The following is a 14,797-nucleotide window of genomic DNA, read 5'->3' as shown; positions in this document are numbered from 1 at the left end:
ACTTTCAGATAAGCAAGACATTCTCCCTGCATGATCTGGCAGTTCCAAAGGAGGTAAGAGAGAAGGGGCTGATGCTGCTCCTGCCATTCTACTCACTCTTTCCCCCCCTCCTTTTCTCCACCCTTTTTCCTCCCCTTGGGGAGGAGACTGGACCTATTCCCCTCCTCTATGACTCCCCTTTTTGATGTAACCCTTAAATACCCAAGGCTCTGCCAGTATTGCAGGCTCCTTTGTATACAGTTTAAAGAGTTCTGACATGCAAGTGCTTTAGCTTTCTCTTGTAATAAAATAAGTTACTAATCATTTCTTTTGGTGTCATGACTGTTGACTGACAGAACTTTTTGTCTACTTTGTATTTTTTCTGTGACCTTAAAGTGCTGGATTTTGGTTATAATCCCGGGAATTTTTGTTTCGAGGTTTCTTTTAGGAGATGACTGGTTGATTCTATTTTCACTTTGCCCTCTTGTTTCAAGAGCTCAGGGCAGTTCTAGGGGAGTCTCTCAGTACAGTGGTTTATCTCTAAGCCCTGATTGACGGAGTGCTTACACTGGATCTAGAATCCATCCCATGCAGATTATTGTTGTTCTTCAGTCATCTTTCAGTCATATCTGACTTGTTGTGACCCCATTTGGAATTTTCTTGGTAAAGATACTGGAGTGGTTTGCCATTTTTCTCTCCAGCTCATTTTACAGATGAGAAAACTGAAGGAAACAGGGTTAAGTGACTTGCCCTGGGTCACACATCTACTAACTGTCTGAGGCCAGATTTGAGCTGAGGAAGATGAGTTTTCCCGAGTTCAGGCCCTGGCACTCTATCTACTGTACCACCTGGCTGCTCTTTCCTACACAGGTCTTCCCCCTTAAATGCTGTCTTCTTCAAGAGGTCTTTGCTGATTACCCTACCGCTGCTCTAGTCCTTCCTTAAATCACTTTGTATTTATGCAAATATGTGTGTGTGTGTGTGTATATATATATATATATATGTATATATTTGAACATGTTGTACCCTCCTAGTAGAATGTAAAGAATATGAGATCTTTTGAGGACAGAGATTGTTCCATATATGGGTATATGACTTATGTGTGTGTGTATGCATGCTTCTGTATATTGCATATAATCTCGAGCACCTAGCATAGTATCTGTCACATAGAGGAGCTTAATAAATGTTTATTGGTTGATTGACTTTCCTCTTTTGATTTCTTTGATAATTTGAGATGTATTACTCCATAGAGGACAAATTTACTACTTTGAAGTGTGGCGGGAAAGAAAGTTGAAAGCCACACTTCAAAGAATTTCAAGTGTCAAATAGGAATTTGTAATGCAGGATGTAAGGAGCCCCTGAAGCCCCTTGAGCAGGGGAATGACATGTTCAAATTTGTAATTTAAGAATCTCAATTTAACAACTGTGTAGGATGTCAGAAAAAGGAGAAAATGGAAGGAGAGAAACCAATTAACAAGCTATTATAGTAGTACAAATGACAGTTAATGAGATCCTAAATTAGGGTGGTTGTGGTATAAGAGGAGAACAGGAGAGATACTGAAGAAAGTAAATTGACAAAACATGGCAAATGACTGGGTGGCTAAGGAATGACTCTGAGGTTGCAAACCTTAGAATGGAAATATGGTAGCACCCTCAACAGGAACAGGAAATGAGGAATATGAGGGGATTTAGGATGAATGATTCAATATACCAATGTTCCCTTTACAGTGCGGTTCACTTGAAGGAAATTCAATGTGCTTACATCTAAAACATTATTTATTTAAAAAATCATTTACATGCAATTTCTTAGGGATGTATCTAATACATAAAGCAAGAGAAAAGCACAATTCTGGGGATATAGTAGATTTTCATTGATTTCATAGATTTCATTAAATATTTGATGAACTGAACTCTAAAACAGAGTGATTCATCTATAAAACTTAATTGCTTTCTTCTTTCCTTTCTTCCATGATACTGGGAATCCATGATTCCATGACAACAGAATCTATGACAACTAAAAGCAAACAGAACTTCAATATGTCTTAAATTTACCACATCCTGAGGTCTCTGAAAATTTAGCTCAAGTCATTGCAAGGCCACAACCATTGTGGCCCCAGGATACATGAAGGGCTAAGAGGGAAGGCCCTTTGTAAAATATCTAATACTTTTAACAACAGCATATATGTTGGACCAAGGGCTATAGCTGATAATTTCGTAGGCACCACCAAGCCAATAAGAGCTGTTGCTACTTCATAAGTTGAAAAAAAAAACAAAAACAAAAACAAAAAAACAACCCATCACTAAATTTGGAATGACCTTGAAAAAGCAATGAAATGATCAAGTCAGAAAGAGGACAATATTCAATATCAATAAATACAATGGAGAAAATATAGTTATCTCTCAATTTGTAGATCAGATCTAGTCCAACTTATGAGACTGGATTTAAAGTATTTATTATGTATTAGATTAATTTAAGACATTTTTTCTGAGGTCCTTTCTGGTGCTATGGCACTAGAATTATAGTGGTGGAAAAGAACTGAAAATTGAGAGGCTGTCCATCAATCAGGAAACAGCTGAACAAGTTATGGTATATGATTGTAATGGAATATTATTGTGCTATAAGAAATGATGAGCAGGATGATCAATTAAAAAAAAAAACAACCTGAAAAGACTTACATGAACTGATGCAAAGTGAAGTTAGCAGAACCAGGAAAACATTGTACACAGTAACAGCAATGTTATATGATGATCAGCTGAATGACTTAGCTATTCTCAGCAATAAAATGATCCAAGACAATTCCAAAGGACTCTTGATGAAAAATGCTATCCACCACCAGGGAAAGAACTAATGGAGTCTGAATGCAAATTGAAGCATTCTATTTTTTCACTTTATTTTTTTCATGGTGATTTTTTTTTTTTTATTCTCTGTCTTATTTCACAGCATGACTAGTATGGAAATATGTTTTGTATGGTTGCACATGCATAGCCTATATCAAATTGCTTACTGCCTCACAGAGGGGAGAAAGGAAAGAAGGAGGGACAGAATTTGGAATTCAAAATTTTAAAAACTAAATGTTAAAAATTGTTTTTACATGTAATTGGAAAAATAATAAAACATTATTTTTTCAAAAAACCCAACAATTTTATAAGTAACATAACTCGAGCGAACATCTTGTTTTCTCCATAAAATTAAATATTGTTAAAGTACTTTGAAGTATTAAACAAAATGCACCGCGTAGAAAAACATTTGAATCTTATTATAATACTATATGTTATAGAGCAATTTGGTATTAAGCAGATTTATCTTAGATTCCATTCAATATGGTACTAGAGAAAACAAGCAGGGGTAAAAACCAGTAAAGAACCAAGAGATACAAATTAAGGCAAGGATGAGAAAGTCAGTCAATATTGATAGGAAACAGAATAGAACTTTTAATTATTTTAGTACTAAATTTGTTACTGCCTTTTGTTCACACAGAATTACTCATGAATAGAAATTGGATTATTATTTCAAGATTAAGAAAATGCTGACTAAGCTTCAGACATTTGTAGAGGTAAATCTTTAACTAAGTTTAATTTAGATTCTTATTCCAGTTAGATGCTATCTAAATTAAGACAAAATTTTTAATTAAGTTAACTTAAAACGTAATTCAACAAGTAAGCATCAGACATCTATCTGGCAAGGTATGGTGGAGGATATGAAGATTAAGATAATATGGTCCCTATTTTTAAGTAGTTTATATCTAGGAGAGGATAAATATAACAAAAGGCATAATGAGTTAATTGTCACAAATGAGCTATGGCCAGATAGAAAAAGCAGGGTTTACTTTCAGCTGATGGCAAGGGTAAGACTTTCATGACAGAAGCAGAATCTGAGTCTTAAGCCTTGAACGATTTTGACAGGCTGGAAAGAGGGCTCCCAAACAAAGGGAGCAGAATTAGCCAAAGTAGTGCAGCATACCATCATGGCAGGGCATGGTGAATTGCTTGATTTGTCAGAAAGCATAAGATAAATATATACAAAAGTTGAAAAACAAGACTGCAATCAGGTGACAGGGGACTTGGAGGCTGTGCTAAAGAGTATGGACCTTATTCTACAAGCAATGAGGAACCACAGAAGGTTTTTGGGAATAGAGGGATAAGAGTTGAGATTTAGGGAAATAATTCAAGACAGTAACGTATAGGATGGATAGAAAGAGTGAGACTCTGGACAGTTAGAGGTCTACTGCAATAGCTGTGATGAGTGGTCATCAGGAGCTGAACGGGGTGTGTAACTTCACAAGTGGTACAGTGGGAATATAAAAGAAGAGATCAATGCAACAGACACTGTTGAGACAAAAGTCAAATGCTTACTAATTGGATTGGAGAGGGGGTTTGGGAAGAAGGTAAAAGAAAGTATCAGAGATGACTGACATGATAGTTTTTAAGTCCAGGAAGAAAATGACACTATTAACTGAAAGGGGGAAATCAGAAGGAAGAAAATATTTGGGGGCAGAAGGCAATGATTTCCATTTCAGACATATTGAGTTTGATGGTGAAATTGCCAAGAGGAGCTATCCAGTAGGAAACTAGAAATGCTGGACTAAAACTTGAGATTGCAGTCACATATTACAGTGGAAAAAACAATGACTTTGGTGCTGGAGAACCTGGGTGCAAAGAGCATGGCTCTGCCACTTGCCACCTGCGTGAGCTGGGGTAAGTCACTTAAATCTCTTTAGACCTCAGTTCCTCATCTGTAAAACGAAAGAGCTAAGACTCTGTGACTTCTAGGGCCCCTTCTCAAATGACAGTGAAGTTCATACATATAAGGTCATAACAGAAGCCATGGTAGTGAATGATGAGATTACCAAGTTACAGAGAAAGCATAGAAGGACTGAGGACAGTATTTTGGTAATTAAGGACTAAAATTAAAAATTAATTATAAAATCTTTGATTATTATTACAACAGTAGCAACCACATAATGCTTTAAGGGTTGCAAAGTATTTCACCTATATTAACTCATTTGATTCTCACAACAACCATGAGGGATATGTGCTATTATTACCTCCATTTTACAGATGAGAAAACTAAGGCTGAGAGAGTTTATGTGACTTGACTAGGTCCACAGTTAGTAAATGTATGAAGCAGGATTTGAACTTAGGTATTCCTGATCCAGGACCAGCACTCTATCTACTGCACAAGGTAGCTGCTTACAAATGCATTTTTGTCCTTTAAAAGTTAAATTTTCACTGTAAATTTGAGAAGTGTTCCATAATACAACAGTAATAGTGTGGATAATTTTTAGATGGGCATTTAATTTCTCAAAAAAAAACCAACTCACCTGATATACAGCCACATCTCTATAAGAAGGAAAACTTTCAACTACCAGGGACAGGAGTTTTTGTGCACTTTTGTCACTCTTTCGAACACAATTAAGAAAAGACCCTCCAAACTTCTCAAGTAAAATTTTTCCAGTTTCATTGAGAATCTGATGCCTCTCTTCTATCAAAGGCATAGGCACATCTGTGTCAGAATGCAAAATATGCTGAAGCTGATCAAGAGTAACTGTGGCATAGAATGACGCCCTAGTGAGGGGTATTCCTTGAGGGGATGAGGGGAGAAGAAAAGCAAAAACAAAAAAAGATAATTCAAAGAACAACTTAAGACCTTTACATAAATATGAAAACAAAAAAAATCCTAAGTTCTATTTTCAGTATTTTGTTAAGATCCTAATCAAACCTAAATTCCAATCTTAAATTATAAATGCAATGCAAAATAAATTCTACCAAGAAATTATTCATATGCAGAGGGAGCCCAAATTTCCTGGGTACCTATTCTGAAAACAGCTAATGTGACTTTTAGTTTGAATGGAATCTTTGTAAGACAAGTGGTACTGAAGGCTAAGAGAAGTTTTTCATTTATTTTAACCGTGCAAAATGTAATACTGTCTATCGAATCATAAAGCCAGAGATGAAAAGGACTTCAGAAGGTACCTAGAAGTTGACCTCTCATTTTAGAGATGAAGAAACTGACCCATGGGGCAGTTAGGTGGCACAGTAGATAGAGCACCGGCCTTGGAGTCAGGAGGACCTGAGTTCAAATTCAGCCTCAGGCACATAACACTTACTAGCTCTATGACCCTGGGCAAGTCTTTTAACCCCAATTGCCTCACCAGAAAATAAAAATCTTACTAAACAGTCTTTGCACATTTGGAGGCCTGCATGTCCATAATTTTATATTTCCTCCTCAATACATTTTCCTTGCTTTAGTAGCTGTTGCATTGAAATTATTACTGAGAAGAATATGTTGCATTTGAAAGTATTTATTTTTATCTTTCACTAGTCAAAAATATAAATGATTAGAAAAGAGTCATGATTCAACTTCATATAATTTCTTTGTCTCCTTGTGGAACTATTGTTGAAAGTGGAACTCTAAGGTCCAGAAAGTTTTGAGGTATGAATTTAGCCTTAGTGCCTTCAACATGCGAAACCTGGTAAATCACTACTTTCAAATATATAGTATATATATTTTCTTAAATTAAAACATACATGTCTCATAGTTGTAAGGAATACAAATTATAGTTATATCTGAACAATAACAATGTACTTTTTCTAAAATTGTTGATTAAATCTAGTCATCTTGCTGTAGTGAAGGTACTTTGAATCAAAACAAGGATTATCAAAATTCCCACGCATTCTTCAGACACAAGTAGTACTTTGGGAATGCAGTGAACTTGGGAGCTCAGACCTCTATCACTTATGTGACCTTGGCTGAGACACTTAACCAAATCTCTGGGTGTCAGTTTCTTTCTTTTTTGGGGGGGGGGCCACCTAGCTGTCCCATAGTAAGATTTTACAAATGCAAAAACAGCTTTAGTGTTTTATTGCGTTTTATGCTATATTAAATACTGATGCTTGATAGAAAAGTTTAAAAAATTATGAATATGGAGCAATTGTGGGATAGTAGTGGAAGAGTACTGACTGGATTGACAATCAGTGGACCTGGGTTAAAATTCTAGCTCTGCTACTTATTACGTATTGTGACCTTGAGCATTTCTTACCTGTGGGCCTGTATCCTCATCTGTAAAAAGAGAAGGCAGGCCTAGAGGTTTTCTGATGTCTCCTCTATAACAATTACACTGTACTACTCAAATCTTTTAAGTGCCTATGACTTCATGAGCTTAGAACTCCCTCTACCCAGCAGAAGTCCTAGAAGTTAAGTGACTTGTCCAGAGTTACACAGCCAACAAGTATCTGAATTGGGGTATGAACTCAAGGTTTCTTGACTCCATACCTAATTATCCACGAAGCTACCACTGACTCTTGGAACTTGCTACTCACAATAAAAATGCCAAAGTACCTCCTTCAATAGCAAATGAAACATTGTATACTTCCACGCTCTATTAGAAACATTTATGTGAAACCAAATAAATTTTACAGAAAACTCACACCAAAAGCACACCAATAACAACAACAACAAAATCACTGGCAAAATGCCAATTGTGGGTCTCTGCTCTACACTTTTATTATCCTTAGGCCTTACAATAGGACATCATTTATGATACTTCTATTATTTTAAAAGCATTTCTATTGATTTTATCATATCGGATGTAACTTCAGGTAACAGAAAACTTGTAATGTTTTCCTACTTGTGCCCTTTATTGCACTTCGGCTTAGCACAGTGCCTAGCATATAGGAGGTGCTTAAAAAACAAATACTCGTTGATCGATCTTATTTTAAGTACGAGGTTTTTGGGAAGTGTCAAAATTAGGGCAAGGTAGCGACAGCAGCCCCTTCCACTTGCAGAGCCGCCCTTCGCTCAGCCTAACTTAGGGTCTCCCTCTGCTCACCCCCCTAACTTTCTCCCAAGCCGCACCTTATATAGTTTTATCTTATACAGCTATATCTGAACTACTTATAACTTCATTCCTCGGCCTCGATGCGGACCGAGGCCCGGGGCTAACCTTCATCCAGGGCTCGGTTGACCGCAGCGCAAAGGGCCCAGTACCCGCTGTACGTTTTACTCCTGTACTTCACCGCACACTTGCGATCTTCCTGTTCGGACCAAAAGGAGAAATTGAGAGTGTCCACCACAAACACCCAGTTGACCGCATCTTCGTCGGTCGCCTGAGGGTTCAGCTCGTGCAAGGACTTCCAGCCCCCCAAGCCGAACTCTCGGCCCGGGACCTTCTCCAGCAGCATCTCGGCCACTCGATCGACTCCGCCTTTTTCAACAAACACATCTTGGCTACGGACCGCCACGAATTCCGCAGACTCCCGAGGGGGTAAGGGGGCTTCCATCGCGCCTGTCCTCCGGGACTGTAAAATGGAAAGGAAAAACGACCAAAGCAACGCCCCGAGCCCCGCTAGCGCGCCCTGCACAAAGCTTACTGCACCGGCTCACGTGCAGTTTTCCAGCCCTGACCGGATCCTCCTCCTTTCCCCGCCACGGCGTCTCGAGCTCCCAGGACCCTCCCTCTTTCCCTCTCCTCCCCCGAGTGGAAGCTGGCCTCTAACGGGCAGGGCGCGCGACCACTGTCCCTCCTCCAACGGCCCGCTCTCCCGCCCCTTCAGGGGAAGTCGGTGGGGAGGAGCACGGACCGGAGGGGCGGAGGGAGCCGGGCAGGGCGAAGGAGATCACGTGGGAGGAGCGGCTTGGCGCGGCCCCGTGGACCACGTGCATTGCACGCATTCCGTGAGGGGGAGGGGCGGGACTGCAGGAGGGTGGGGCGGCGGGGAGGGAGAGGACGAGCCATTTCCGGTTCAAGCGCTCCTTCGGCCAATCGCCCGCAGCCGCCGGGAACTTGGCCAGCCTTAGTTTGGAGCGCCCTGGCCCGTTTCCATGGTGATCAGGGGCCACTGGGATGGGGCAGGAAACTCGGGCTCCAAGGCTGCCAAAGTGTGCTGGAGGATTGAGGGCAAGTGCAGCGTGGAGGAAGCAGAGCAGAGTGCGTCTGCCCGCCATCTTGTTCCGCGCCTGGCGTCGGCTACCCCGGAGCGATGCAGAAATTCCTCAGAAATACTCTGGTCCCATGCTTAGCCTTGACCGGGGGGAGGGTGATGGGAAACGGGGCGGAGAGGTGCGGGAAGGAAAGTGACTGCTCTAACGTCAGAGCGAGTTAGGGGTGGAGGTGGGGGCCGGGGCTAGGTTGGAGACTCTGCAGGGACTCCGCCCGCCGCCTTTGCTCCTCCCTCCCGCCTTAGTTTACTGGGGATGGGTAGTGCCTTTTGGACCCGGATGTTGTGTCCTGGGTCGCTGTGCTACCGGGGTGCGGAGGGTACGGGATCCGGCATATAGCAGTAGTCCTGGCGAGCAAGCATCCCAGAGAAGCCCGGATACTTGGGACTGCTACCTACTTATGCTTTTGATTGTTTTCCTTTTTTTTTCTTTCTTCCCGTTGGGCCCTAGCCAGAGCTCTGCAGCTGAAGGCAAATTGCAATATTTGGTTTCTACCTGGGAGATTCCTGTGTCGTTTGATTTGCTGGCACTTATGAGGAATTTACCACTACTGATTTTACCTATATATTTGGAGAGAGCGCAGTAGAGAAATAAATGGGTCCTTTCCCCCCACCATACACCTCCTGTTTTTTAAGAAAGTGGAAATGGGGTAGGAAGGATGTCATATTGGTGACCAATCTAGGTAATCTAAACTTGGTATCAGAAAGGCCTCCGTTCGAATTCTGCCCTGATAATTACTAGCAGCAAGCCTCTTAACCTGGGTCTAAGTTACCTTAACTGTGAAATGAGAGTACAGGGTTGTTAGAAGTATTATGTGAGATAGTGAATATGAAAGCAACACAGCATGGTCATTCGACAAGAATATATTAAGCTCTAAATTCTGGGTGAAAATAAAGGCCAAAGCAGCCTTGGCCCTCAATAGTTTGCATTCCAATGAGGAGGATGTTGTGTAAATAAATATATATGAGGTACATGCAGACTAAATGGAAGGTGATTCTTAGAGAGGAGTGTCAGCTGCTATTATTGTGCCTAGACCACTTAGTAGCTCCTTTACTGCAGTGATTGAAAGAAACTTGAGGATCAAGGGGTTAAAATGATTATTTGGATGACTTGATAAATGGGCATCTGAAAATTCCATGTAATGTCAAACATGCCCCAAGACTAAAGAATAGAATGATCTGCTCTTTACAAAAAAAAAAACAAACCACTTAGGAAAAAATAGGAACAAAGCAAGTAGACTGCCAAAGGGCTCCATGATAAAAGTTGCAAATGCAGATACTTTGCCTTTGCCCCTGTTAATCATTGTCTTCTACCTATGTCAACAAATGTTTCCAACTGTCTCATTGGCACCTTGCCAATGCAAAGAAGTATAAGATTTGGTTCCTGCCACTAAAGAGCTTACTGTCTAGTTGGGGAGATAAGATATATGCACCTATAAGAACAACCGTTTAGTAAACAGTAAGAGCCCCACTCTGCAGAATATTGTTCTGACATCCAGCCCCTTCATGCTTATTGCCTCTCCCTGATGTGCGGCATCCCAGATTGAATACATTGTTCCAAATGTGATTGATCAAAGTAGAGTACTTGACTGAAAGTAGAGTTATACTTCTGGATACTATCCTTAGTGTAGCCTAAGATTGCAAGAGCTTTTGATTCATATGAGACGATATTGCTGGCTAGCCTCGTTCTCTGATTGTGAATTTGTTTTTTGGAACCTAAATGTAAGACTTTACATTTTTCCCAATTACGTTTCATCTTATTAGATTCTAATTTGTTATGGTCTTTTTGGATCCCTGTTATCTTAGACATTAGCTATTCTTCCCAACTTTGTCTTCTTCATATTTGATAAGTATACTTTTATGTAAGTCATAAAAATGTTAAACTGGGATACTTTATTGAAAACTTCCTTCCCAAGTAGACACCAAACTGCTAATGACTACTTTTTTAGTTTATTGTTGTTGAGTTGTTTCAGTTGTGTCCTATTCTATGACCCCTTGGCAAAGAGATGGGACTGATTTGCCATTTCCTTCTCCAGCTCAGTTTACAGATGAGGAAACAGAGGCAAATAGGGCTAGGTGACTTGCCTAGTGTCACACAGCTAGTAAGTGTCTGAGGCCAGATTTGAACTTGGCTATGAGTCTTCCTGACGTTGGGCCCTGGAACTTTATTCACTGTACTACCTAGCTATGATTAGCAATTCACCAAATTTAAATTGTATTAACTACTGTCATTTAGCCTATGTCTCTCCATGTCCATGTCTACGCATAGGTGATGTGGAACTGAAAGAAAGTTGAAAGACTAAAGTTGGGTGTACAGATCTGGTAGTCAATTTCATATAATTCATATAATTAAACTTACAGAGAAGCTAATAAGTAAGAGAATGTAAAGAGTATAGAGGGAAAAGGTCCCAGGACAAAGCCTTTAGATATACACATTAATTGGCAAGCAGGACATGAATGATGACTCAGCAAAAGAGCATGAGGTGTGTGGTCACATGGGAAGGAGGAAAGCTTAGATAGAGGGGTATCCAGGGAGAAACCAGTTCTGGAAAGTACTAGACCCTGAAGTGATTAGATCATATTAGGGTCCCTTTGATCATTTCAGTTAATGGAAATCTCTCTTGAGTTCATCTTTGATGAGCTGGAAAGGCAAATCCTTGAAAGGAGCAGTCAAAGAAGGATTGAATGGTTTTCCAAAGATGTGCTGAAAGTTGTGACTTGTTCTATTTGAGGAAGCAAAATGTTAACAGAAATTTACCAAAGCATTATTAACTGTTTTATCTCATTGTGAATTTTTTTCTATTGTCCAGAAATGCTATACTGTAACTTCAAAATTGCTTGATTGAAGAGAGATTTTCAGTCATTGGGTGGCTGTGTCAGTTTTTGATCTTCTAAGCAGAAATACTTAGATTGGAATAAAAATTGGTTCTGGTAGGATTGTGCCTGTAATGTAGAGTATGAAATTGTTTTCCATAGCATCATTTTCAACCCAGCAACCACATCTTCCTTGTTGGTGAGGATCATGAACGCTTACCCCTTCTTGGATCCTCCAGTTTTTAAAGGATAAATAGTAATGATGATAATAATCTGACATTTATACAGTACTTTAAAGTTTGCAAAGTATTTTACATCTTTTTGTCCTTAACGTCATTTTTCACACATTTTCTATCTGTTCCATAATAGCTTTTATATACCACTTTAAGATTTGCAAAGCACTTTATAAATATTATCTCATTTTATTCTCACAACCTTAGGAGGTAGGTTCTATTGTTATTATCCCCATTTTATACATGAGTAAAATAAGGATAAGTGGCTTGCATAGGTTTACAGCTAATGAGTGTTTGAGGCAGAGAAAACACTCCTGCTCCTCTGCAAGTAGCTAGACAGAGTTGAGGTCTGCTACTTTTGGACACTGAATGGTGGGTTGAGGGTAGAAGCTGGTGTGCTGATGGAGACTTTAGCACCATCAGGGAAATTGTTGAGTGGGATCCAGAGCCCAAACATACAGTACGCCCTGCTGAGGCAGAGAGGTTGGTGGGGAGAGAGGATGCAGAGTGAGCTTGTTAGATATTATTACCATTCTCCACTGTTAGTTCCTAAGTCTATTGTCTGGTTAGGCTTCTTGGTTTTTTGACTCGTGAGGACAGGTGTAATTGCTCTACCAAGGGAACATAATTCCTCTTTTATTTTGGGAGGTGAGTTTTTTAAGTTAGTGGGGACTGAAGGAAATGTCTAGTTTTGGTTGATTACCTGACCTGGAAGTTTCTACGTGATCTTTCAGTGGCTTAGCAATTAGTTCTTTAGTTCTTCACTACTCCAGGATGTATTTTTATCCTGGCCTGGTGATTGAACTCATCAAGGGCAATTAGAATATCATCAGTATTAATTCCTTATTAGCCATTTTTTGTCTTTCTTTTTCTAGTGCAAAGATCATTCTCGCCATCAAAGAAAACAGAAGCAAAACAGGAATCGATGTGTTCTACCTTCTCTTTGTCATTTTTAATCACTGTCTCATCTCTCCTAAGAAGGGTCCAATCCTTCTTTGTTCCTTCTCTTTCCCCTAATATAGCTTTTAAAAAGTTTTTGTTTTTCTTAGCTTTTCTTGACATGGTTAGCTTATTAACCACCTACTGACCTACTAAATGAATGAATGACTGTGCATTTGTTAAATGCCTACTATGTGCCAAGGACTATGCATAGTCCTTGTTCTCAAGGAGCTTCCATTCTATCAGGAGTAGAACATGTGTAAGGGAATGGTGGCAAGGGGAGTTTTAGTCTGAGGAGTGACAGTATTGATGAGTGGGCATCAAGAGGGTAATTGATTGTCATGTCCTTTTCAGAAGTCAGGGTAATATTGATTTGATTACTGTGTTTTGGGCAAGAGGTGGAGGAAGAGGGAACAGGCAGGAGGGAGGGAGCGGTATCTTTATGTTGGAAATAACATCTGGTGCCCAAATAGTCACAGTAAGTTAGACTCAGGATGAGTGAAGCAGTGAAATCTTTAATACACTTTCCTCAGGATGCGGGTGTGGAACTCACACACTACAGAAGCCAGAGCAATCCTTATATCTGTATTCCTGGCCACAAGTCCCTCCTAGCTGACTTTCATAGGTAGAAGTCAGCACAGGTCACAGACTTCCTGAAACGCCCACTATGTGTTCCCCTAGGTAAGTTTCAAGCATGCACCCTGTAAGTAAAGTTTAACCTTTGTCCTCCTTCCAGCCTCTTTAATCAAACAACCAGTTTCACCCATTTTAGCTGGTTCTTGAATCTCCTGACCCAGACCTACTTTCCTCTCAATTTCCTTATATGGAAATATAATAGTTTCTTACTTTTCACATTTATTTGGGGTGGATAGATGTGAAGCATGGTCTGAAGTCAACTAGGTGATAATGATAGGAAAACTAGGAAAATGATAAATGTTAGAAGGAATGTGGAAAAATTGGAACATGAATACACTTGGTGGAACTGTGAATTGATCCAACCATTTTGGAGAACAGTCTGGAATTAGAGTTATAAAACTATGTATATACCCTATTACCTAGCAATACCACTATTGGGTGTTTCCCAGATTGATCAGGGAAAAAGGAAAAGAACTTATGTGTTCTAAACTATTTATAGCAGCTCTCTTTATGATGGCAAAGAACTAGAAATTAAGAAGGGGATACCCATCAGTTGGGTGGGGAATGACTAAATGCGTTGTGGTGTATGATTGCAATGGAATTCTCCTGTGCTATAAGAAATGATGAGCTGGTTGATTTTAGAAAAACATGGAAAGACATATTTGAAATAATGAAGAGTGAAATGAGCAGAAACAAGAGAACATTGTATACAGTAATAGCAATATTGTTCAAAGACCAACTGCAAACAACTAAGCTATTCGGAGTATATAAATATTCAAACCAACTACAAAGGACCTATAAAAGAAGATGCTATCTACCTCCAGCGAAAGAACTGATAAATAGAAGTGTGCCTAGTATGGTTTTGCATAATATATCTGTGTCAAATGGTGGCCTTCTTTAGTGTGCGGTGGGAAGGAACAGAGGGAGACAATTTAGAACTTAAAACGTAGCAAAACAACAAAAAAAGAAATTAGCAAAGCAGAGGCGCTAAAAAGGAAAAGTAGAGTTTGTTGAGAGAAAAGACAGCTTGTTACAAGAAAGGCTTATGCCGGCCGCACTGTGCACTCTCCTCCTATAAGGAGCAGGCTGCCAGGGTCATACTACTTACCAGTCTTCGGAGCCCACCGGGATAAACACACAGAGACGAGCCGATCAGGAGGGGCCAACACACCAAGGGAGAGGAAGTGACGCAGGAGGGTAGGACCGGATACAGGAAGGAGGGGTCTGGGGGTTAGTGCATGGACAAAGGGAAAGTACGT

At 40.0% G+C, this 14,797-nt stretch overlaps 1 protein-coding gene across 1 annotated transcript in view; it reads right to left on the bottom strand.

The window, feature by feature from the left end:
* Nucleotides 1-8,421, bottom strand: part of LOC114025806 (queuosine salvage protein-like) — a 37,495-nt gene extending 29,074 nt beyond the window's left edge. The window contains exons 1-2 of the mRNA XM_027839335.1: nucleotides 7,923-8,421; nucleotides 5,301-5,560 (exon numbers count right to left, since the gene is read on the bottom strand). Of these exons, the coding sequence (XP_027695136.1) occupies nucleotides 5,301-5,560; nucleotides 7,923-8,259 (597 nt within the window). The 5' untranslated portion in view covers nucleotides 8,260-8,421. The remainder of the gene's footprint in view (nucleotides 1-5,300; nucleotides 5,561-7,922) is intronic.
* Between the last annotated feature and the right edge of the window lie 6,376 nt (nucleotides 8,422-14,797).

The sequence above is a fragment of the Vombatus ursinus genome, unplaced genomic scaffold (genome assembly GCF_900497805.2).
Source record: "Vombatus ursinus unplaced genomic scaffold, bare-nosed wombat genome assembly UNPS02014832.1, whole genome shotgun sequence".
Lineage (NCBI taxonomy): Eukaryota > Metazoa > Chordata > Mammalia > Diprotodontia > Vombatidae > Vombatus > Vombatus ursinus.
This window is presented reverse-complemented; position numbering and strand designations above follow the sequence as displayed.